The 25,518-nt window shown below is 44.0% G+C and overlaps 1 protein-coding gene and 1 long non-coding RNA gene across 4 annotated transcripts in view; one reads left to right on the top strand and one right to left on the bottom strand.

Annotated features, from left to right (window-relative positions):
- Window positions 1-8,162, top strand: part of LOC144756333 (uncharacterized) — a 155,877-nt gene extending 147,715 nt beyond the window's left edge. For all 3 annotated transcript variants that reach the window (XM_078646054.1, XM_078646053.1, XM_078646055.1), the window contains exon 3: window positions 6,264-8,162. In XM_078646054.1, coding sequence (XP_078502180.1) covers window positions 6,264-6,271 — 8 coding nt within the window. In that variant the 3' untranslated portion in view covers window positions 6,272-8,162. The remainder of the gene's footprint in view (window positions 1-6,263) is intronic.
- The window catches only part of LOC144756334 (uncharacterized), a 251,909-nt gene that overhangs the window by 32,181 nt on the left and 194,210 nt on the right, over window positions 1-25,518 (bottom strand). The gene's annotated exons all lie outside the window — the stretch shown is intronic.

Raw genomic sequence — 25,518 nt, forward strand, 5'->3', positions numbered from 1 at the left:
ACTCAGTTCTATGTTCCATAGTTTGCACAGTTATATGTTCCATAATTCAAAGGTTTTACTCAGTGGGCAATGCAGGGTGTGTTGAAGGACATTCTTTGTATGATAGATAGGCAGTGCAGGACTTTAAACACCAATGTGACATGCTTAGTCTAACTTCACCAGCCATGACCTCTCTGGTCTCTAGGACCCAGTTCTATAGTCATATCCTCCAGCTGTGACACCTCTGATCTCAAGACCTCAGTTCTGTGGTCAAATACATTATCCTCTAGCTGTGCACCTTCGAATCCTTGCATACAGAGCACTGTTTTATTTTCCAGCACGGCTGAGTCCTGTGGTCCAGTAAGGTATACTCTTGTAATCCTGTCAGGCTCCTCTGATCCCCAGGACGCGGTTCTGTGGTCGAGTACGGGTATCCTCCCACTATAGATCCTCAACTCTTCAGGACTCAGTCCTGTGCTCCAGTAAGGTTTACACCTGTGACCCTGTGTGGTCCCTCTGATCTCCAGGATGTGGTTCTGTGGTCAAGTACAGGTATCGTTCAGCTACAGCCCATCTGATCTTCAGGACTCAGGTCTATGGTTAAGTATGGATACCCGCCTTCTGTAGCCCCTCTGATCTCCATGATAGAAATTTGTTGTCAAGTATGGGTATCCTCCAGCTGTGACTCATCTTATTTCAATAACTCACTTCTGTGGTCAGGTAAAAGTATCCATAAGCTTGCTTCCTGTAATCTCAGGATACATTTTGGAGGTTGATCACGTATATCCTTGGCTGTGTCTCCTCCAATCTCCAGGACTCCATTTTTTTGGTCAAATGCGGCTATACGTTAGCTGTCGAGCTTCTAATCTCCAGGTCTTAGTTTTATGGTCGAGGACAGCTATTCGAACACAAGATGATGTACAGAGTGCTGAAACTTTTCAAACACTCTCCCCCAGTCCAGAGACCAGGGTGAAATCGATTGTTTTTTTGCTCACCATGCCGCCCCAGTTTGTGCCCAGCCATAAGCAAATCAGCCTTGACCCTGCTACTGATGGTAAAAGTCCAGCCCCAACTTCCAGGCCAGGTCCTCCCTGGACCAGAAACAAGCATCCACAGAACGGTTTCAGGGTCACTCATCAGCCAGATTAGCTTAAATCCAGTGGCACAGCGAGCAACCGACACACGTCTGGGCATACCCTGGCTGCTTGGAGCGAACATATATTCTGGAGGGGACATATATTCTGGAGGGGACATCTTTCCCATCCAGAAGCCATGATGAAAATCGAAGTCTACTCCCTGTCAGGTCCCATTCATATGGACTGAAGTGGTATCCTCAAGCCCAAGGAAGTCCTACCGTTCCAAGTTTAGGATATGTTGAACAGAGGGCTTGTCTCTGTATCAACATCACTACTGGTTGGGGGCCAGGTCTTCGGGTCCGCAGGCCTGTTCCCTGACTCTGACCGTAACATTTTTCTTTATACTATGTAATATTCTGGTGAACAGGAGCCCAAAGTCAGTTCCTGGCTCCTTCTGGCTAATTGTTTGGCACTGCCGAATTAGCTTCCAGCTCTTTCCAGCCCCATACGCTATCCCCACTCAAGTGGTGGGTTTCAGCCAGGGTTTTGTACCCCCTCTTGTGCGCCTTCCAGCCCCAACACAGCTGCATGATGTTTAGCTGTGCTGCTACTTATATAATGGCGTTCCTTTGCTGGCAGTCACTCTTTCTCTGACAAAGTCTCACCCGTGACTTGGTATTGATGCCAATGCCGACATTGTCGACAGCACTCGCTTTGGTGCTGTGTTCAGCATTTTCTGGGTAGGACTGGAATTCGACACAGGGAAGGTCTATCTTGGGCCTCATAGGGGCCTTGCTTAGGCTTTTATAAAGGGCTTTCTTGTCCAGGAGTTCAGTGGGGTCGATTCCGATTTGGGAAAAAAAACGTCCATACGATTTGTATCCGGAGCCCTCTCCGTACGAATCGTACCCGTCCGTCCGAGTCTCGAAGTACGATCCGTATTCCGTGAATCCGTCCGAATCGTCGCGATCCGTACGTATTGCAAGGCTGAAACCGTGAACCGCACGACTCGTACACAAACCGTACGACTCGTACACATGCCGTACGACCCGACGAGTACGATCCGGACCGGGGTATGAAGACGCTATTCGTACGGTCCACGTCAGGTAAGGGCGAGTCGTACGGAAAAGCACACAGACACATACACACCGTACGGTCCGTACCCCCCATAATCGCAGGGGTACGCACCGTACCCCTGCGATCATGGGGTGTAAGAGTCGTACCCCCATTGTACAATCGGTGTACGAGCCGTACCCCCATTGTACGATCGGTGTACGAGCCGTACCCCCATTGTACGATCGGTGTACGAGCCATACCCCCATTGTACGATCGGTGTACGAGCCGTACCCCCATTGTATGATCGGTGTACGAGCCGTACCCCCATTGTACGATCGGTGTATGAGCCGTACCCCCATTGTACGATCGGTGTACGAGCCGTACCCCATGTACGATCGGTGTACGAGCCGTACCCCATGTACGATCGGTGTACGAGCCGTACACCCATCATAAAATGGGGGTACAGCTCGTACACCGATCGTACAATGGGGGTACGGCTCGTACACGATCATACAATGGGGGTACGCACCGTACACACCATGATCGCAGGGGTACGGCTGAAACCGCGAACCGCACGACTCGTACACAAACCGTACGACTCGTACACATGCCGTACGACCCGACGAGTACGATCCGGACCGGGGTATGAAGACGCTATTCGTACGGTCCACGTCAGGTAAGGGCGAGTCGTACGGAAAAGCACACAGACACATACACACCGTACGGTCCGTACCCCCCATAATCGCAGGGGTACGCACCGTACCCCTGCGATCATGGGGTGTAAGAGTCGTACCCCCATTGTACAATCGGTGTACGAGCCGTACCCCCATTGTACGATCGGTGTACGAGCCGTACCCCCATTGTACGATCGGTGTACGAGCCATACCCCCATTGTACGATCGGTGTACGAGCCGTACCCCCATTGTACGATCGGTGTACGAGCCGTACCCCCATTGTACGATCGGTGTATGAGCCGTACCCCCATTGTACGATCGGTGTACGAGCCGTACCCCATGTACGATCGGTGTACGAGCCGTACCCCATGTACGATCGGTGTACGAGCCGTACACCCATCATAAAATGGGGGTACAGCTCGTACACCGATCGTACAATGGGGGTACGGCTCGTACACGATCATACAATGGGGGTACGCACCGTACACACCATGATCGCAGGGGTACGGCACGTACCCCTGCGATCATGGGGGGTACGCACTGTACCCGGGGGGGCCGTTCCGTACCTGTTTCGGCACAAGCTCTGCTTTTACGGCTGTTTTCAGCTCCCGTAGAAAAGGGTCATACGGTGCGTACCCGACACGTATCGTACTTGCTGGGTCGTAAAAACCAGCCGCGAACCGTACAGATGTTGCGTACAACGGGTTCCAAGGGAGAATCGAACGGAGATTAGAGTCGTACGGTGTCTTGTACGACTCATACGGAGTACGGCTCCTAGTACGAATCGTACTTCGTCGTACGTACAGGACGTTTACAGGTACGATTCGTACGGGGGAAAACCGCTCCGTATGACGATTCGGAGCCCTTTTTACCGGATTGGAATCGACCCCTAAGTGTGAAATCCTCCAAATTCAATCTCCTGTTGGCTAATGAGGCACAGTTAGAATCTAGTAAATCTGCCTTGGTTAGGACAGCTTCTGTGCAGGCTGTCATTTCTGGCATCTCACCTACCGATGAGCTCTGTCTATGAACTTCTGTCTATACAGGAATTAATCCTTTTCCTCCTCTCTGTCTGTGTGAGAGTTTCAGTGGATGGAGTTAATTGGGAGGAAGTTATTTTCTTTAGGAAGCCTGACTTTTAGTACCTACAATGCTACATTTCTATTATCATCTATTGCCATGCTCTTTGGGAGACAGCTTAGATGATGGTTCACCTTCCATGTTAGGCGAAACTTAGTTGAAGTTGCTCAAGGTGGCTTTAGGGCTGGTAGGTAGCCTGCTAGGTTTAGTTTTCTCACCGTACACTTGGTGGCAAGGTCTAAGGACTCTTCGGTTGACTTTATCAGGCATGCTTGGTTGCAGTTCATTAAGTTTCATGGAGATGTTCAGGCACCTGTGATGGGTACAACCTTTGCAGGCTCTCGCCTCTTTGGCAATCAGCCCTTTCGATCCTAGATGGCATGTCACTAGGACACGCCATAGGTAGGCATTGTCAGCACATATGTCCTGTTCGTCAGCCATCTCTTCCTGCTTGTGAATATGAGAGACGTTGTGCCATTGAGGGGTTCCAAGAGCAGAAGCAGCTGTTTTCTTAGTCGCCTTCTCAAGTCATATCATTTATTGCATCACCATAGAGTATAAGTGCCTGAGGAGAACGAGGCGTCTTCTCCTGAAAGTGTGCCTATTCGAACTATCTGAGCTTTTGACCTTACATACGCCTGTCTCCATTTTCAGGGTTCTTTGACCAAACAGATTTCCTTCCTGTTTGTCTGCTGCTGTTTCACTTATCAGGCACAGAGCTTTAGCTATGATTGGTTACTATGGAGTAGTCCTTTAAGGCCTGACTCTTGCTTGGGTTGCCGCCTAAACCCTCCTCTTTACTGTTGTGGAATTGATTCATGCGATGAGGAATCTGCAGATGGAAGTATCCATCAAAAGAATAGGTTACTTACTGTCAGTAACAATGCTTCTAGTGGATTCTTTACATTATTTGCTGACAGCCTCACCTGTCCTTAGGAGTAATGAACTGTGCTGGGGTAATATACCGCTCCTTGTCACTATGGCTGGGGAGCTACGGACATTCGAGTTAGAGCTGTGGTGCCTCTTACAAGCACGGTGAAGGTATTTCAACTTTTCCAGATCCACTCTGGCACCTGTGGAGATTTATTAGCTAAGGAATCTGCAGGTAGGTAGAGAATCTATCAGAAACATTGTTATTGAAGGTAAGTAACTTAGGGCCTGATTTAATTCACGACTGGCAGCGCACCTTTCCGCCATGGGGACAGAGTAAATTTCTCCGTCTCCATGGTGGAGAGGCTGCCCACCTAATTTATAAATGACCGCTATGCAGGCATCCATTTTAAAAAGCATTGCCAGGAACCACAGGCCTCTAGCACAGAGTAATGCTTTTTTATTTTCAAAAAGAATATCCCAAAACACAATTTTCTTTTTTCAAAAATAATATAATGCTCATCTCGCCATGGGAGTCTTTTACCTTGGCGGGGGGCATTATAATGATTTTACTGTTACTTACTGCCAGGTTTTACCTGACGGTAAGAAACAGTAAAATAATGACTACCTGTCTGCCCATCCGAATTGGGCAGGCGGACATGTAATCTTTTTTCCTATGGCACTTACTCCCCAGGACTCTTACAAAAGTCTGGCTACAATCGAGACAAAGTAATCTCCGCCATGGCCAAACTGAAGGTCCTCCCATATTTAAATCGGGCGGACGTATCTTCATATAAGCAGTGTGTATACTTCATCGCAAAGGACTATGCATACCACCAATATATAAATCTGGGGCCATATTATCAAGAAAGGGTGATACATTACCGCCTCTTTTATCAGCAGGAAACTGCCGCAAAAGCGGCGATAATGGGCTTGATAATATGCCTTTGTAAATTCCCATAGAAGCCCAGGTTCTGGTGTTAACCTGGGCTTCTATGGGAATTGACAAGGGCATATTATCAAGCCCATTATCGCCGCGGATGTATGACATTACAACGCATGCTTTTACATCGCATGCCTTTACAACGCAATTATTACAACGCAGTCCATTACAACGCATAGTGCTTTGGGGTGCTGGATAGTGAATAGTTTAATTTACTATTCCAACTCCAGTCCCCGTGGACACTAGGGAAGGTTATTGGATAGTAAATTAACCTATTCCCTATCCTAGAGCGCCCCCCAGAGCAATGCGTTGTAATAGTTTGCGTTGTAATGGTTGCGTTGTAAAGGCTCTGCGATGTAAAAGTTGCGTTGTAAAGGTTGTTTACCTATCGCCGCTTTAGCGGCAGTTTCCTGCCAATAAAAGCGGCGATAATGTATCGCCCTTCCTTGATAATATGGCCCCTGGTCTTTATTCTTTCTGAATTAAAAAGCAAAGTAAACCCCATGCCTTACTGTGGTTGTATGAAATTATATTGTATTCAACCGTTGTTCATTGTATTTATCAAATATATATTTTTTCTTCTAGTTGACTAGAACTGGCAGAAACCAGAGTTCACGTCGGATTATTGAAGGAAAACTCTAAAGCTTATTATACAGGCCCTGGCCATGAACCAAAAGATGGCTGCATTTGGCGGATGGACATGGAAATCAAAGCAATTACAATGGGACTCTGTTGGGCTAGGCATGTTGGGTCTTTTATTTATGTGCAGATAAATGATGCAGTACTCAAGTACTGCAAAGTACCTTCTGTAGGGTGGCCTGGGGTTATGTGTTATTAATGAAAAATGCTTTAAAGTGCATCCTGCAGGATGGCCTGGGTTTACAGGTGTCTCTAACTAGTTAACCGTGAGCTACAAGTAGACCGCAGAAACCTTCAGAGTAGTTCCCAGCCTTGATTTAATTTTTAACTAAGAACTGCAATAAATAGATTTTGCCTTTTTGTTTTAATAGTTAAGGAAAGGCTATGTTTATTTTACATTATTATTAGGCTGCAGATAGCAGAGCCTGGTAATTTATGATCCATGTGAGTCACAGAGAACCAGAGCTGAAGCTTAAATAGAAGTCGTTCGCAACTCAGTATTGGAGCATGGGAGCAAAATTATATTTCTGAATGCTTTTAAATTAGAAAAAATTAAAATGAAGAATTAACTTAATGATTCATTTAATTTTTTATTTAAATGTTCTCCTTTTTCAAAGTGTCACATTTAAAAACAGCAGGGATCTTGCTCCCAATGGCTGGTAGACACAGTGCCATATTTGTAACTGAAAAATGCAGTCATTTTCTTTTAAATGGGAGGAATTTAAAGTGCAGAATAATGTTCCATCAAGTGCAAAAACTATGAACATTTCAGCAGAACAATTCTTTGAGCTTTAAATTTCTCCTATTTAAAAAAAAACTGTTTCATGTTTGCGCTGTACATGTAATGGTGCCATATATGGCGAAAGGTATGTCCTGTGCCACAAGTACATACGACACAGGCGCTCAGTCACCTATGCACATATCTCCCATTAATTCACACACATGTTCATACATCCCCACAGACCATGCACTCACTGACGCCCATGGCAGCCCTATCCTAGTATCCCTGGTCACAGTATTTTGTTCAAACCATAGTATCTGGCTCCATGGACATTAGGTATAAAGTCAGTGAAGCTGGGATAGGGGGTGTCTGGTAACAATGCGCGAGTTACATGGCCTTCAGTAGCTCACGACAATTTTCACTGATCAGAAGTACAGAAAAGGTTGGAGACCCCTGATTTAGTATCTCTGAAAGTTGTTTGAAAGTACTTCATGTTAGGGTGGCACGGAACCTTTGGACATTTCTTCAAAGTAATTACTGTTATGGTGTCCTTGAATACATGTTGCTTATGTAGATTGCTTCAAAAGTACTCTCTTCGAGGTATCTAGTGGTTACATATTGTATCAATGGTGGCCTGGGGTTACGTGTTATAATAAGAAACCGCTTCAAAGTACTTACTGCAGGGTGTTCAGTAGTTACGTATTATTTATGCAAACCGCTTGAAACTCCTTCCTGGATGGAAGGGAATGAGTTACTTATTATTTATCAAAATCACTTTCAAGTATTTCCTGCAGCGAGGTCTGGAGGTGTCTATTTATTTCTGACAATGTTTTTCTGCTGTTGGTAGTAAAAGAGTACTCTTGGTATTGTCTATAAAGATATCAAATGCATGCTAACAAATGTACCAGGTATTTATTAATTTACTTTTCCTAATTTCCTTTTCCTAACAAAGGTACATTTACCATAACTTTTCCCACAGAATATGACACAGCATCATCATGTAGCAAAATATTTAATGTATGATATTATGTACATATATTTATTTTGATATATTGTTTCAATTTTTACCAAAAGATGCAGTAGTGACCATCTTTGTTACTTCTCAAATAAAATATTGAATCCTTCTTGTCTTTGTGCATTGCTTATTGCAGCCTTCCCTGAGTTTACTTACACTGTTTCGTAACATGTACATTAAACCACTTTCAGCAGATTGTCGTAAAGAGGACATGAATGTACACCTTTGTATGCAGTTCGGTACCTGTAACTAGCCTCCGCTGCTCAGAATAGTTCCCTTCAATTCACCGAACTCTATATTTAATTCGATGCTTTAGCTATGCACAAATTTGTCTAGTTCCCACACTGACACAGTGATGCATATATTTGCATAGAGTGTTGGAGAGAGCAGGTTACAGAGGAGATGCTGAAAATATATTTGGAGAGGATCCTGTGCTGTCCGCTTTGGAGGAATATATCAGAAGTGTTTGGTCCTTTGTAGGGAAACTATACAAGGTAAAAGCTCCTGATTGAATGTTTAAAGTGGCAGGAACTAGACATGCTAGGATTTTTTGTACCATCCTAGAAGCAATGGGTACTAAAGCGTTTTACAGCGTGGTTACAAGTGCATTTAGCTCTGGTCAATGTAAAAGTGTATTGTGGGCAGTACTTACCTCTACGCATGTCAGTACATGATATTGCTGTTCTCAATATTGAGGGTTAGAGCGAGTGGGTCCCTCCAGGAGTAGGGACAGGGAGTCGATGAACACAAAATGTGAGGAAAGTTTTAATGGTGTGGTGGCTGTGAGACAAGCGGTACAAGAAAATGTAGAGGTAACCATGGAAAGGCTATGGCAGTAGCAGTTTGTGATGAGGTGAGAGTGAAAAGGACTATTTGGAGCTGATTGATGTGAAAGATGATGTAGTGTTGTTAGAGGATATCAAAGTGTGGAACAATGAGAACATGTCTGCGGTATCTTGTGGCAAGTATGTTAAGGTTTGTCGTAAGTTGGGCTACAAAAAAGAGGGGAAGACAGATGAAAAGCAATTAGTATTCCTGCGAGCTATAATTAGCATACTTTTCATCCTATGAGATTTGGTGGTATTGCTGTTTATTTGTAGGGTTATATGTGACAATTATTTTAGTTGTCTTTTGTATATATGTTGGTCAGAAGATTGGAACGGAGTGTGTGGTATGGTGCCAGAGTAGCTTTGCCAAAATATTGTCCATCAAATATGCTGGCTCATAAAAACTATATTTGAAATATTGTTCAGATGGGGTTAATAATGGAAAATCAGCAACGTGGACTTTAACGCCCTTTCCAATCCCTTGATGGGTTCCATGGGCGCACCCACAACTGAGAGGGCAGGGAGGGCTATGGTGCTTCAAAACTTGCGGTCCTCGATGCCTGGAGAGTATAACAAACAATACACCCATACCTCTGTGGCACACAGAAGTCTATCCTGAAGAGACCTTTTTGTTCTTCTAGCAGTAGACGTCCCACACATGACAGAGACTAACATTCTTCTAGGTGGTATCTTGGGCCACTGCCCAATTACCATTAGGATTGGTGTGAGATACGCAGACCGTCGTCCCATATGGCAACTCAGTGCTTGGTATTTGGTTGACGACAGGTATTCAGAGTACCTATCCACAGAGATACAACTCTATTTTGAGTTGATTCAAGGCTCAGTTCACTCTGCAGGCATGCTGTGGATGATCAAGAAAGCTACCAAAAGACGTTCGTCCAAGACCTATGTTTGGCGGCAGGAACAGCACAAGAAGAAACAGTTGGTTGCTCTGGAGACCCGGATCTTGACACTAGAGTGGCACTGCTTGAGGGAAACATCACAGGTCCTCCACCACCAACTTGAGATAGCTAGAGCCTCCGTATGTCAAATCACTCCTGAAGAAACATTGGTAGTGCTGGCATCTACCAGGCTGGTATATGAAATGAGGGATACATCTTGGAGGCTTCTAAATTGGTTAGCCACCATGGAAATGGCTTCTGGCATTATTCAGGGAATCTTAGATTGAACTGGCCAAAGGCGCTGTAAATTGACTGAGATAGCTTCAGTGTTTGCAGAGTACTATAAAAATGCAGTATGCCGGTCTTTGGCAAACACTTTGTGAACAGAACAGCTCCTTAGAGATAAAATACTCAGGGGCCTGCTCATAGATGAAAGTCAGAATTATGCCTTAGACTGGATGAGATTGGTGAGACCCTACAGTATATGAAGCCTTGCCAAGCCCCGTACTGGATAGCTTCTCCTTTGAATATTATTGCTAATTCCAAGAAACTCTGCTTTTCCACTTGTTCAGTCGATATGCTGAAACGGTATTGAAGGGAAAATACCCTTCAGTGCTGTACTTGACTACTATTGTACTCATAAGTAGTCCCTGTCCCCACCCCCTTGGATCAATGTGCCTCATATAGACCCATTTCACTTATAAAAGTAAAAATCTTTGCTTATACTTTGGTAAACAGAGTACACTAGGTTCTCCTTACATACTTAGATCATCTTGACCAGTGAGCTTGTAGGTAAGTGCCTCTTTTGACATGGTTAGCCCTCATCGTTTGCCTGGTGTATAATGTGATTTCGAATTGGAAGGGCACTGGGTCCAGGCTGACCAGGTTCCCAGTGCCAGATCTCTTTCCCAAAACTGTATCACGATTGGCACAACTTCAGCCACCCATGTAAATACACAGTTAATAGTACCACTGTTACCTAGGGCATTGGGAGGGGAGAGGGTCCACTGGAGCTGCAGCATGAATTGTGCCACCCCAGAGACCCCTCACCAAGACTATGCAAGCTGCGATTGCAGGCTGCATGTCTTGGTGCAGAGAAAAACAAAAGGTCGACATGGCACACAGCCCTGTGTAATCAAATCATCAGAAAATATCCTTAAGCACACCCATGTTTGTTTTATAATTCTCTTTACTCTTTTTTGTTCCTCAAATTTGGCGTGCATGCACTCAATTTCAATTTCATAGAGCTTTATTCGGAGCATAAAACATGTCCATAAAAGCACATACAGTTACATATACAGATATTTCATTGATTAAAAAATATAAAGAAAAATACACATGTAACAATAATTATCCAGTGCGGAATGGAATAAATATGTTAAAACAGAGTCAGTAAAAACACATGCTTTTCCTAGCACTAATAGCCTTATGTAGGAAAATAGCCGTAAAAAAACAGATGTCCGGGTGATGCATATTAAAAAGCAATTTCATAGATTCTGTGATGGTTCTTACTCCAAATCTATTCAAGATAGGCTTTAAATACATTTTCCGTAGTTCGCTGTACAAGGTGCAAGAAAAAAGAAAATGCACAGTACTCTGTTCAGTCTTGTGATTGCAAGGACAGGGTCCCACAGGGCGCGTTTTTATATTAGGACACGCAACCAGATGGTGTACAATTCCCATCCTCAGTCTAGTGAGTACAAACTGGTGTGAGACTCTAGTCACCTGTGTCAGGTAGGGATGGAATCCACTAAACTCGTTCAAGCCATTGTACAGTTTACAGGTAGTAAGTTTTGAATCCTCCACGGCACGCCTCTCTATGCAGAAATTCAAAAACATAGTCTTCATATTTGATTTGGAGTTGTCAGATACGCAGAACCGATCCTTGATCACATCATATCCAAAGACATTTTGGAAATTTTCAATATTATATTTAATCCAGGGGATCTTCATATGCTGGTCCAAAGTGAGGCAATCCTCAATGATAGCTCTGTTTAGTGAGGTGCCTTCGTTTAACCAAACAGATCGCCACAATAGTAAGGGTCTTAGCATGATTAAATCATTCAAGAAATGGGACCCCGTTTCCTTGTGAACCAGGGTGTTAGAGGTAGATTTGGGTAAACACAGGAGCCTTTTCAGGAAGTTGTTCTCCTCTATCTGTAGGCACCCGGCAGATGTCACACCCCAAACTCCTGCCCCATAAAGGGCCGCAGATAGGCATTTAGATTGATAAATTTTTAGCATATCTGCTATACGTCTATTTCCCAATTTCTTTGCAAATACGAAAACCCCATTGGCACTTCTAATCATCTTTGTTTTAACCGCTTTGTGTTCGATATCCCAGCTACCATTTTTTGAAAAATTAATCCCCAAATAGCAGAAATTGTCTACTTTTAAAACCTGTTCACCTTCTATAAAATAATGGGAGTTGATTTTCGTTTTTGACTTAGCTCGACCAGAGCACTCCATCACATAGGTTTTAGATCTATTGATCACCAATTTCCTATTTTTGATGAACAGAACAAACCTGTCCATCAATCGTTGGAGACCCAGGGGTGTCCTAGACAACAGTACGGTGTCGTCCGCATAGAGTAGCACAGGGATGTTGAGGCTATTAACTCTTGGGGCGTCAGCCGTAACTGTTTGCAGGACAGCATCCACCTCAATAATAAAGAGAGTAAACAGTAGGGGTGCTAAAACACACCCCTGCCTGATTCCTCTCCCTATCCTAAATTTACTTGTGCATTCCCCATTGGGCCCATATCGGACGCTAGTACTAAGTTTTTCATACAGGCGAGCTAGAAAATATACTATACTATCTGGGGCTCCCATGTCAATCAATTTAGCCCAAAGTAAGGCGTGGTCTACCATATCGAAGGCACTGCTTAAGTCAGCAAAACACAAATACAATGACCCTCTTTTGGCCTGTGTGTATTTCCCAACCAAAAGTTCTAAATTTAAGCACTGCTCTATAGTTCCACGCCCTTTTCTGAAACCAAACTGGCTATTAGTTAAAATCTCATTCTACTCTGCCCATTCTTCTAATCTGGCTAATAAAACACGACTCATAACTTTTACTGATGAGTCCAGTAGGGATATTGGGCGGTAGTTTTTTGCTTCGCCCCGGTCTCCCTTCTTATAGATAGGGATTATAATTGATTCTGCCCAAGTAGGTGGTATTTTAGAGCAGACTGCAGCATTAAAAATCTTTACCAGAAGGGGGCCCCAGATCTCCGGGGCTGTCTTGTAAACATCTATAGGAACCCCATCGGGTCCTTGGGCCTTCCCTCCTTTACTAGCTTTAATGCTAGCCATAACTTCCTCTACTGTAATATCTAGTACAACTATAGGCCATCCTTTTTCTGGGGGGTCTATACTATTGTCAGAATCAAATATGGTCGAAAAAAGTTGGATCCATGAATCTATGCTCACATTAGATGTGAGCACTGGAACCTTCTCATCTTTAAATAATGGGCTATTTACAGTAGTCCAGAACAAATTACAGTTCCTTTGTTCTGCTGCTTGACTTAGATTGTCCCACGCTTCCTGCTGCAACTCAGCCTTTCTGCGTTTTAGGGCCAGTTTAAAATCCTGTCTAAGTTGGATCACTAAACACTTGTCTCTAGGTTTAGCTGCTAAAGCTTCTTTAAGTTCTCTCCGGGCAATAGAACAAACATGATCAAACCATCCCATCTTCTGTCTGTTTACGTGCCCCATCTCTTTAGTGAACTTCTTACTGATGGTGGCATTAATTCTGTCAAAGTGGGCGATACTGGCACCGTCTGTCTCCCCCTGTTCGATAATGGCCGAGATTTCCATCATACAACTATTGATGATGGAATCAGATGTCTCTTCGGCTTTCTCACCCTTCCACCTCAACCTAACTCCGTTAGTTCTATGTGGTTCAATATTTACAATTGTACCCGTATTTGGAGTGGTGGTAGAATTCCAGATCTTAATTTCTGTGGTTAGACAGTTGTGATCACTCAACATTACATCAACCACCTTGACTTCAGAGCACATATGTGTTAGGTTGGTAGACATGCATATAAAATCAATTACTGTATTAGCCCCCCTCCCTTTGAAAGTTGGGACGCTCTCTCCCAGATCATTTTTTACGTTTTCCATGATTACCATGTCATAATCTATCAAAAAATTGTTCAGGGTTTCCCCATACAAATTGTGAGGGAAATGAACTTCAGCATCCCCTGAATGATTATAGACACCACATAGATTCTGGGATGATAAGGGGCAAGTTGAGACATTAAAATCCCCCACAAAAATATATTCGTAAACACCATTAAAATTCTCTACAAAATTACACACTGCTTTGTGTAAATCATTAACAATTGTGTGCCTAGTACCATCAAATATATTATTGTAGAAATTAATCAACAGGACATTTCTACAATCGTCTTGTACAAGCCAAAGGATTTGGGAGTGAACCCCCACTTTTACATACTTTTTTACCAGTACAGGCAACTTAACTGAAATCAGAACTAGCAGACCTCCTCTAGATCTCCCATGAGGTGAGGCCAATGCGGGAAGCTCATAGGAAACAAAGCCTTCACTCCCTCTATATTCTCTGCACCATGTTTCCTGTAGACAAATAATGTCAAATAAGCTAATAAAGTCTTTCCAACCCAACATATCTTCTTTGGCCATCAAACCAGCAATGTTCCAGCTAGCAATATGACACGTTGCCTTACCCCTCTCTAGGCTGACATTAGGCATATCGTTTGAAAATACGGACACGTTATTATTTACATTAAAATACTCTATATTAGACTCTAAATATTCATCTTCACCCCCAATAAACATACAATCCATATTCACATTATTAGTGTTTTCAGTTAAGGGCATTTTTAACTCTCCAGCATCTACTCTCACCTGGACTAATTTACTCTTATGTCAATCGTTTTGGTCCAGGAAACTCAGTGACTAAAACCTATTCTGGGTTGGAACTTGGTATAACATCCCATTAAGTGGTGACATTATACTATCGCTTACTGGTGGGAAATTAGACACATGTGTTATAAATCTATTCCCACCTTGAACCGGGTTCGTCATATGCATTGGTGTAACAAATGGGCCGTCCTGGGGGGCAAAACAGGGGGTATGTTGCCCTAATCTGTTTCCAATTGAATAAAAGTTATTATTATTCGAAGATCCCTCCCAGCTGTTTACTGAATGCAACCTGTTTAAATGGTTGTAAAAATATCCCAGTGGCCTTGCGACAACGTCAGTCTCTGACTGCGTGATTGAGGCCGCTCTTAAGAGGACCGTCGCAACGTGTTGCGGATGTTTAAAATTGATAATCACGCAGTCACCCCCACATAATATTCTGGTGTTACCTATCCAGTTGACTCTTCTAATGGAGATAATCTGATCTGAATAGCCAACTGGGTAACCACAATGCCGACTAAGCCAAGAGATAGCTTTATTTTTAAGTGAATCTGCCATTTCTAGGGTATAAGAGGCCTGTGTGATAGGTGGGACATTCGTTAAAACTACGACGTATGGTACGCATTCAGGTGGGAGGTCCACAGGGCGCTTATTTGCTGTAGCTGGGACCCTATTTGTTCCCCCAGTGACAGCCGCTGGTACTTTAATGGCTGACACAGCTGGCACATGACCAGACTGCTCCCCATTTAGAGATAATATTGGTCTAACAACCTGGTTAGGACTGACCTGTCCTTTACTTGATGACCCTGCTCTCTGTTGCTGCTGAGGCGGTCTACCCTTATCCTGTGCAACAGATTTTGTAACCGAAGTTGTTGGAACAGGTCGTTCTTTGGATAGTTGTTTCCCATTGGTAACTATAACAGGGGGGCTAATTAGATTTCCTGGTTGTCCCCCATCCTGAATAGATACCAAGTTTGATGATGTTATATCTTTAAAAGTTAATACTGTTTTATCCAAGGTAACAGAATGATGGTCAACCACGTCCCTTAGTCTTTGAACTTCACTGCACAGGCCCTCTATTTTAGCAAGCAATGGATCGATAATCATTTTAAATTTATTATCGATAGAGCCCATCAGTAAATCTAATTGGTCTGGATCAATGGAGACACAACTTTCTTTAATTAGTGACCCTATATCCTCTGGGTTATCCTTATGAGTTAAATCCTTTTTATGTTTTCTACCTGAGTGATAATTTCCCCTTTTAGGTACAGTTTTCCTACAAGCTCTCATTAATCTAGTGGCCCTCAATGAATGTTGAGGAGTACCCTCACAAGTGTCACACAGATCACCTCCCGCTATAGTCAAATTACTAGAAACCTCAGTACTATCTACAGCGGTACTGTTCTCATCCACCTCAATTAATGTTGCTTGTTCACTGGGTGTATTAGTATCCGCATCATTGAGGTCTGGAGACTCAGTCAAAGGGGAGATTTCCGGAGTGCTTTTCCCCAGAGATTTTCTCCTATCCGTATTTATTCTTTTAACCACCTTCAGCAGATAAGTTATCAGGTAGAGTGGATTGTATAGACATGGTAGGTGTAAAATCCAAAGACAGTTCACGAAGAACGAAGAGTATATAAAATCAAATATAATGTCTCGGTATACTACTTGATCGTACTCACAAGTAAAAATAAGGGGGGTGGCCCGTCCCGACCCTGGTCGTCCCCGGACGGCCACAGACGGCCCGCCCTCTGCCCGGGCTCAGCCCGGCGACGCCCGCGCGCGTCCCGCGACGCGGAGGGAGCGTCCTGGTTAAATTGCGCCTCCGGGCGCGCAGCGGCAGGAAGTGACCGGAAGTGGTCGCACAGCCCTCTGGGAGCTGTAGTCTCCAGCCGCCACCAGCCGCGAGGTGAAAAAACGCGGCAGCGGCGAGACCTACAGCGTCAGGGCCCCAGGAGCAGGAAGACGTCCAGCAGGTAAGTGCCCCAACAGCGTTATGGCAATTGTTCCCCCGCTCCACCGAGGGAACGTCCTGGTTAAATTGCGCCTCCGGGCGCGCAGCGGCAGGAAGTGACCGGAAGTGGTCGCACAGCCCTCTGGGAGCTGTAGTCTCCAGCCGCCACCAGCCGCGAGGTGAAAAAACGCGGCAGCGGCGAGACCTACAGCGTCAGGGCCCCAGGAGCAGGAAGACGTCCAGCAGGTAAGTGCCCCAACAGCGTTATGGCAATTGTTCCCCCGCTCCACCGAGGGAGCGTCCTGGTTAAATAGCGCCTCCGGGCGCGCAGCGGCAGGAAGTGACCGGAAGTGGTCGCACAGCCCTCTGGGAGCTGTAGTCTCCAGCCGCCACCAGCCGCGAGGTGAAGAAACGCAGCAGCGGCGAGACCTACAGCGTCAGGGCCCCAGGAGCAGGAAGACGTCCAGCAGGTAAGTGCCCCAACAGCGTTATGGCAATTGTTCCCCCATGCACTCTTATGTGCCCCGTCCCAGGTGCACAAATGTAAATACTTAAAGTGTGACGCGCGATGTGCGAGTCATCTATGAGTTGCACAGCCGTATGCACATTTGTGATCCACATTATACACGTACTCAGATGTATTAAAAAAAGTTCAATCTGTTTATTTCTATTAATTTTTCAATGTTTGTCCGTCATATCAAAGGTACGAGATTCCATCATTTCATGCATTTTATTTGCCAGGCCTAATTACAGGCATGTTAAGAAACTCGAATCCTCCATTTACACTTGAATTCACCCAATGCATTTCGGTCATCTTTGACCTTTGTCAGGGGTATCTACAATAGTTAATAAATATTTGTCAGTACGTGTATAATGTGGATCACAGATGTGCATGAGGCTGTGCAACTCATAGATGACTCACACATCACGCGTCACACTTTTTCTAAGTACACATCCCTGTGTGCCATGCCCCCATACACTGCATGAAGTATAGGTAAGTCAACCCTACTGCAGGCCTTACAGCCCTCAGGCAGGGTGCACTATATCCCATGCGTGAACATATCTGCATGAGCAGATATGACCCTACAGTATCTCTGCCATTCTTAGATATTGTAAGAGCACAGGGAAGCCATAGAGAGTACATGGGTGGTATACATGTCATTATGAGTTTCCTAGCTTCATAATGGCTTCACTTATCCCTAAGATGTTTGGTCCCAAACATCTCATCTTAATAAATCCTTAACTATGCCAGTGTTGGATTTAATAATACATGTACACAGGAGACTCTTTCGAGGGCCCCCTTAAAACCTACCAGGCAGAGGTGTGGTCTCTGATTAGTCTTAGTAAGCCTGCCATCACCAGACATGTTTCTGACCTCATGGGGTGAGGGCCTGTGCTCTCAGAGGCCAGCAACAAAGCCTGCTTTGGGTGGAGGTACTTCACACCTCCCTTCAGGACAGGATGGCCTTCCAACACAGGAAGCTTTTGAAATGCAACCCAGGCGGCTACAGCTAGTGGAGGATGCCAACCCCCCTTTCCCGCTCCACATTTGGCAGGAGGACAGGTAGGAAAATAAGGTAAATGAAGAGGTGCCCATTCAACCAGCACTACCCCTAAGGTGGGGCAGGTGATGTGGAGCCCACTTTTCATTTCCCTCCATCTTGGTTTGTGAAGGAATTAGCAGCAGTCAAACCAAAAGTAGCACACTAGCTCCGGTAAGTTAGATCTGTCTCCCCAACAAGTTTGGAGACACCAGGACCCACCGGAACTGTGCCGCACCAATACATGGGGTACCGGACCCTCTACAGCATTTACCGAGACAAATAGTCCAACCCAACTGCCCAGGAAGCAAGCACCCGTCGAGGGCCGTTGAGACCTCAGAGACCCAATTTGTGAGTGGCCCAGGTGTCCTGGAACCACCTCTCCAAACTGCCAGCTCCTCTCCGCGAGGAAATCTTGAAGCGTGCCGCCGGCTGAATATTTTGCTCTGCACCCAGCCGGCCCGGCCTGGGTACCAACAAACCAGTGGTGCTTTCGCGGTCCTGAGGCCCTTGCGACCTGCTACCTTGAGTGGGACCCCTCGAACTTACCTTTAAGTCCTTTTGTGCAGTGTGTTTTCAGGTGGCCCCCTTCTTCGAAGTGCACCAACGACCAACGACCTTGGCACCATGCTCCCGGTCAAACTTGGGATGCTCGAGAGAATCCGCTGGTGGAACTTTGGGCCTGGCCTTGCTACTCACTTAAATCCAGAGGGTGAACCTTAAAATCCAACTGTATGATTTTATATCAATTTTCTTATTTCTTCCCATTGACTTCAATGGTTGATAGTTGCACACAAATGTCATTAATTTTGCAAACTTTGAAAAATCATATCCTAAAAAGTACTTACTGTAGAACAATGTTTTCGGCTTAACAAATTACATTTAAATCGGTGTTATTTTTATAACTTTGTCTCAGATTTATTCTTGAGTGTGTGTCTCCTTTATCGCCTCTGTAAGTACAACAAATGATTAGCACACCCCTCTGATAAGCCTAACTGCTCGCCTTCGACTATCAGGGAAACAAGGGGGAGGAGTTGCGGCAGTAATTAAAAGACATCTGACTTTCACCAAACTGTCACAATTCCCATCAGTTGATAATATCATAATTAAACTGGAATCATCTACCTCCTCCCTCGAGTGTGTCCTTATGTACTCAGACATGTAATGAAACAAATAAATCAATCAGGAGACAAAAATAAAAAATACATTGCCAGATAGCGTGGAGGAATTCCCCCAATTCCTAGCCAACATTATGTAATCACTAATTATAGACCATGTGAAAATCATGCTACTGGGAGACCTGGATTACTAGGCAAATGAGGAGATGGGGGGCCAAGATTCCAGGGACCAGACTAAAATGTTACACAGCCAGAATCTTATCCAACATGTTTTCAACCCAACACACATCACACATCAAGAACCACAACCTCACCATAACTAATCTCTCATAACACTGTGCATATGGTCAGACCTTCATTTTTTTGTTTAAATCTAGTTTTATTGACTTTTAGGTTACATGTACATGAAAGGTAATATACTCTTAGTACTGTCCATGCATGGTATCACTTATGGAAACATACTATTGTTACATGAAGGTTGAGCATTGCTAGCATACATCGTTTGTCTGTTGCACCAGAGTGTATGTGAGTCCAGTATTCAGCTCATTTCATAAATGAGATAGATTACAGTTCGGTGACAGCATGTCAATTAGTTCAACGTGTAAAGTCTTTCAGATGATTGAGTGTGGACTTCATAACAGGCGTAACACAATTAAAACAGTTAAAACCCAACTACCACTATACAGACCGGTGCTAGTGCCAGTATCACCCATCCCCCACCCCCCTCTGCTCCCCCAACAGTGTCACACATCACATCAGTCTGACTGTTACTCCCCTACACTGGCATCAGTTGCGTTCACCCTTGGTATCAATTCGAATATTCATATACATAGATAACTACAGGCGCACACGGACATGGTCCATGGCACCTACTCTGGGTCCACATCCCTCCCCTTGGGTTGTCCTCCTGAGCATCCTTCCTCAGTTTGCTGAAGTGCCTGGAGAAGGCCCTCCCACTTAATAGCTCTGGGTTCCTTCCTCAATCCCAGTGTCTCTTCCCGTCAGATGGCAGTTCCCTCTGCCCTGGCTAATGCGGAGAGCGAATGTCTCCACGCTCGCGTATGAGGTGGGTCTTGCGCCTTCCACCTCTTGGTGAGTAGTCGCTTGGCGAACACTAACCCCGCGTATGTCGCGACCTGTGCTTACTCGTAGTGACTCGCTGATTGTGGGCCAATACGTGTGTAGTCTGTAGCAACTCCACAGCATGGGGCCAATACGTGTGTAGTCTGTAGCAACTCCACAGCATGTGAACTAGACCACCCCGGGTTCGGTACATCTAGGGCACACTGCATCCGTACGGTGGAAATACCTATTGATCGTCTCAGGTGTAAGGTATGCCCTGTGCACGATGAACAATTGTATTTGTCAGATCCTCATATTTCTGGGTATACGCACTGGACTCTTCAATACCCGTTTCCATTCCCTGTCCTCTAGCTGTCTCCCCAGATCAAGTACCCGTTTGCGTCGAAGGGGTTCTAGGGTAATCACCACATGTGTACACAGTGACGGCGGGAACCAACGGACCAGATATCTGCCTCGCCCCATAACGTGGAGGTATTGTATGGTAAGGTGTTGGCTGGGTTCTGTGGATATGTCTCTCCATTTAGGGGTTAGGGTTGTAATCAGTGAGCGGTGTATTAGAAATTGCCCCGGTGGAAATCCCTCATCTTCAACCAGGGAGTCAGACGGGATAAGTGTGTCATCACAATATAAATCTCCCAGGGTCTGTATGTCAGCGTCTTGCTAGCGCGTGAGTGTAAGAGAGGTGAGTGCCCTTGTCCCGCTTGGGGAGCCTTCCAGCGGTATTGCCGGCACATATGGGACCAAAGCTCTGGTGAAGAATAGAGTCCTGCAATAGCATTTGTGCACCACTGCCAGAAGGAGTGGTGTCAGTGTCGCAGACTTGGTGGCTGGGTGGAAGAGTGTAAGTATCTGTTCTAGAGAGCATGGGGGCAGTGTAGATGCCTTATCTTCCCGACCCTTATCCGCAAGCCAGCGGGCTATCCATTGCAGCTGTGCAGCTAAATAGTAGTGCTCGAAGCAAGGCCCTGCCAGTCCCCCACTGGTCCGTGGGGAGGCATAGCTTCGCTAGTTATGAGACAAACAAGGGCCCCCTGAGTAAAGATTTATCCAAATCCTAGGGCAGGGAATTCAAATTATGGGGCCTATTATGATTGCGATTTTTCCGCATCCTCCGGGCCGGCAGAAGCCACCGCCGGGCCGGAGAATGCGGAAAAACCGCAGCGGACCCACCAAAGACCCACCGCCACATTAGGATGGCTGGTGGGTCCTGGTTTCCGTCCGCAGCTTTTCCGCCGCGGTTGGCTTACAACCGCGGCGGGAAAGCTCTAATATGGTGGCGGTGTCTCTCAGACACCGTCCGCCATATTAGGAAGGGCTTTAAAAAATGCTTTTCCGTGGCGGGTTTTCCGCCGTGGAAAAGCATGTGTAACTTCACTGCGGGGGCCCATTGCGGGCCCCCTAGGTGAAGGGGGGTGCAGAAATCGGCACCGCACGGTGCCTGGCGCTTTCTGCATACAAATGCAATGTATGCATTTTTACCATTGCGGCGGGTGCAGCTTGAAGCCGCACCCGCCACAATGGTAAAAATAGAGGATGTGACCGCCAGGGTGGCGGTCACTTCCTAATTGCACTGGAGGGAACTCCGCAGACAATGCGGAGGTTTCCTCCTGCTCTATGGTGGCGGACGGACTCAGGTCCGTCCGCCATCATAATCGGCCCCTATGTGTGTAACATCCTAGGCATTTAGGAGATATAAACAAACAATGACAGGGAACTCAGGGAAAACACTCAAGAATCAAAAGGTTAATACATTTTTTTTTTTATGTATTCATCATATGCAGTAGATAAATTCGTTAAAAAGACATATTATAGACGATAAAATACAACAAAAAAATAAAAATGAATATAAAACCATTGTTAAAGAACAACCACAAAGCAAATTTAATATAACAGAAACTAATCAATTGGTGGCATTAATGTAGTCGACGCGCGTTTCGGCGTACAAATGACGCCTTCTTCAGGAGCCACAAAATTTAATTCGTTTCTGAAACAAAAAAAATATCAATCAACATAGTTTACCATACTCAATTACATTAAAAACATTTAATGTCAAACAGTACATTATATATCATCCATTCTCGTTTTCCCTTTAGAGATTCCCAAGTTCCTATCTGATATAATAATCAGATTACAGACTAAGCAATTATCTGAGTATTCATGTATATTCATAGATGTAAGGTGGGTAAGTATTAGAATAGTAATAAAAATAAAAGAAGACCTATGACATGATAATGTACATAGGGATGAGTCTATAATAGGTAGACTCGTGATATAGATATACGCAGTCAACAGTTCGAAATACGTGAACAGCTTACAAAACCTCCCTGTCTATTAGATAAAACTCAAGGAGTAAAGTCTATATAGACAGTTTACAACTATAAAGTCCGCCTAGGCTGGCATAATAATCATATGGGCTCAACAGCGAAATCCCTTGGGAGAATGCGATATTTTAAATGTTTAACTGGTTAGCTTATTTTATCGCTGCTCCCTCTGTTAAATGAACGTTCCTTAAAGCAGATCAATAGTGGTTATTTGTATCATTGTCCACGTTGATCCCTGTATTGTAATAAGAACCGCTCATGGATTATTTAGGCACCACCGATTGGTTGGTACTACTGAGAATGTTAGGTAGTTGTCCTCTCTCTATGTTCACCGATTGATACTCGACCCATGTAATGGTTAGTCCTTTTTTTATCTTCATTCACGGTTATAGGTTATTTGGCCTTTGTCGCTGCACTATTATTTCAATTTGAAATATATACCGAACAGATTGGTAGGTTCGAAATTAGTTGTAATTACATCTTTACGATTCCACTGCTCTTACCAATTAGAACTACGGAAATGCTCGAGTATAATCGAGTCACATGATTATTGTCACATGATCACTTTCGTTTTTGAGTATTTAAACACCCACTCTGAGTCAGCAAGTTGATATCCTCCACAACGGACGAGGGACGCCGACATCGTAATTCGTTGCGTCCCTGCCGCCAGGCATATTCTGCCGCTTTCTAATCGGTAAGTTGTCGCTATTATTGACCGTCGTGCTAATTTAGCTTTGGTCTTACCGAGATTTCATTATAATATTATAATTTTTCTTCTTTTTCATATCACATTTAGATCTGTCATTTGAGATATCTTTTATCGGCATTATTGTTTTCTAATGCGGACATAAGACTCGGACGTATAATCGTACGTATCATCGTGTGGCGCGTTTCTACACGTCTCTGCACGTTTTTAATAGGTGAGTGGGTATTACCGTATAATAATTTAGTTCTTCCGACTGGACCAACATAATTGAGATTTACATGATTACTCATATGATGTTTTATTTATTGTTATTTATAATTTTAGAATCCTTTATCTGGACCTTTGGCAATCGAATAGTGGAATTTTTAAATAGAACGACTGTCGCTTATGCTAAAGAAGTAGTACATGAAATACGCACAGTGTGTCTATCATCTGTATCTGTTCGGCACATGGTGAGTTTGATGTGTTACTCACCTGAGACTTAGATATGAAGAAATTATGTTTGTTCATTAGCTTTATTTAGTTTATTATATCCTTGTTTCCCCGGTTTTCTTCTTTATGTAAGGTGAACCTATCTGTTTTGCATATTGAATTCACCCCTCTATTAGAACAGAGTTGTAAATAGATTTACTTGATACCAAACAGAATACAGGGTGCATACCCTATCGTCTATCGAGGGAATATCTAGATGTTAATACATAGGGTGCTGTCTATGCTATATGGACATGTTTGTACCTCATGCTTGAATGATCTTATATATACAGCGTTACTGAGCAGTTCGTGACTGAGCATACATAGTTTTTCACCTTAGTAGGCCTATTCGGTGTAATAATGTGATACCGAATTTGCCTTTTATTAATCTTTGGAAAGTGACCATTTATGTTCATACCACCATATGCACAGGATATGTTCTCATGTCATATTAATACATGAAAAGTGAACGCTTCATAATGGCTATCATATATATTACCTCCAACAGGTGTTCATTTATTGCTAGCTTTATTAAGAAATCGGATCTCTCATTACAAGTATCGATTGTGCTGTGTGAACTGCCCATTCCTTGTAAGTTCATTCCTTATTTCTTAAATATGATTATTATGCCTGCCTAGGCGGACTTTATAGTTGTAAACTGTCTATATAGACTTTACGCCTTGAGTTTTATCTAATAGACAGGGAGGTTTTGTAAGCTGTTCACGTATTTCGAACTGTTGACTGCGTATATCTATATCACGAGTCTACCTATTATAGACTCATCCCTATGTACATTATCATGTCACAGGTCTTCTTTTATTTTTATTACTATTCTAATACTTACCCACCTTACATCTATGAATATACATGAATACTCAGATAATTGCTTAGTCTGTAATCTGATTATTATATCAGATAGGAACTTGGGAATCTCTAAAGGGAAAACGCGAATGGATGATATATAATGTACTGTTTGACATTAAATGTTTTTTAATGTAATTGAGTATGGTAAACTATGTTGATTGATATTTTTGTTTGTTTCAGAAACGAATTAAATTTTGTGGCTCCTGAAGAAGGCGTCTTTTGTACGCCGAAACGCGCGTCAACTACATTAATGCCACCAATTGATTAGTTTCCGTTATATTAAATTTGCTTTGTGGTTGTTCTTTAACAACGGTTTTATATTCCTTTTATTTTTTTGTTGTATTTTATTGTCTATAATATGTCTTTTTAACGAACTTATCTACTGCATATGATGAATACATTAAAAAAATTGTGTTTTTATTAACCTTTTGATTCTTGAGTGTTTTCCCTGAGTTCCCTGTCATTGTTTGTTTATATCTCCTAAATGACTAGGATGTTACACACATAAATAGCTTCGCTAATGTCATCCTGTGCCGGCTGCTGCCCCAGAGGAAGTCCCTGAGCAGTTTAAAGAGTGTGGCAAAAAAGGCCGCGGGGATATATAAAGGAAGATTAGCGAAGTAGTCTGGGGAGAATCACCATTTTGTATAGTGCCACCCTGCTAGTGGCCGTTAGCGGTAGTGTGCCCCAGAAACGTATTTGTGACTTGATGGCAGTGAAAGTATTTCCCAGGTGAACATCAAAGAGGTCTGTCGGCTGATGGTATATCTGTA

The sequence above is a fragment of the Lissotriton helveticus genome, chromosome 5_1, assembly GCF_964261635.1.
Source record: "Lissotriton helveticus chromosome 5_1, aLisHel1.1, whole genome shotgun sequence".
NCBI lineage: Eukaryota > Metazoa > Chordata > Amphibia > Caudata > Salamandridae > Lissotriton > Lissotriton helveticus.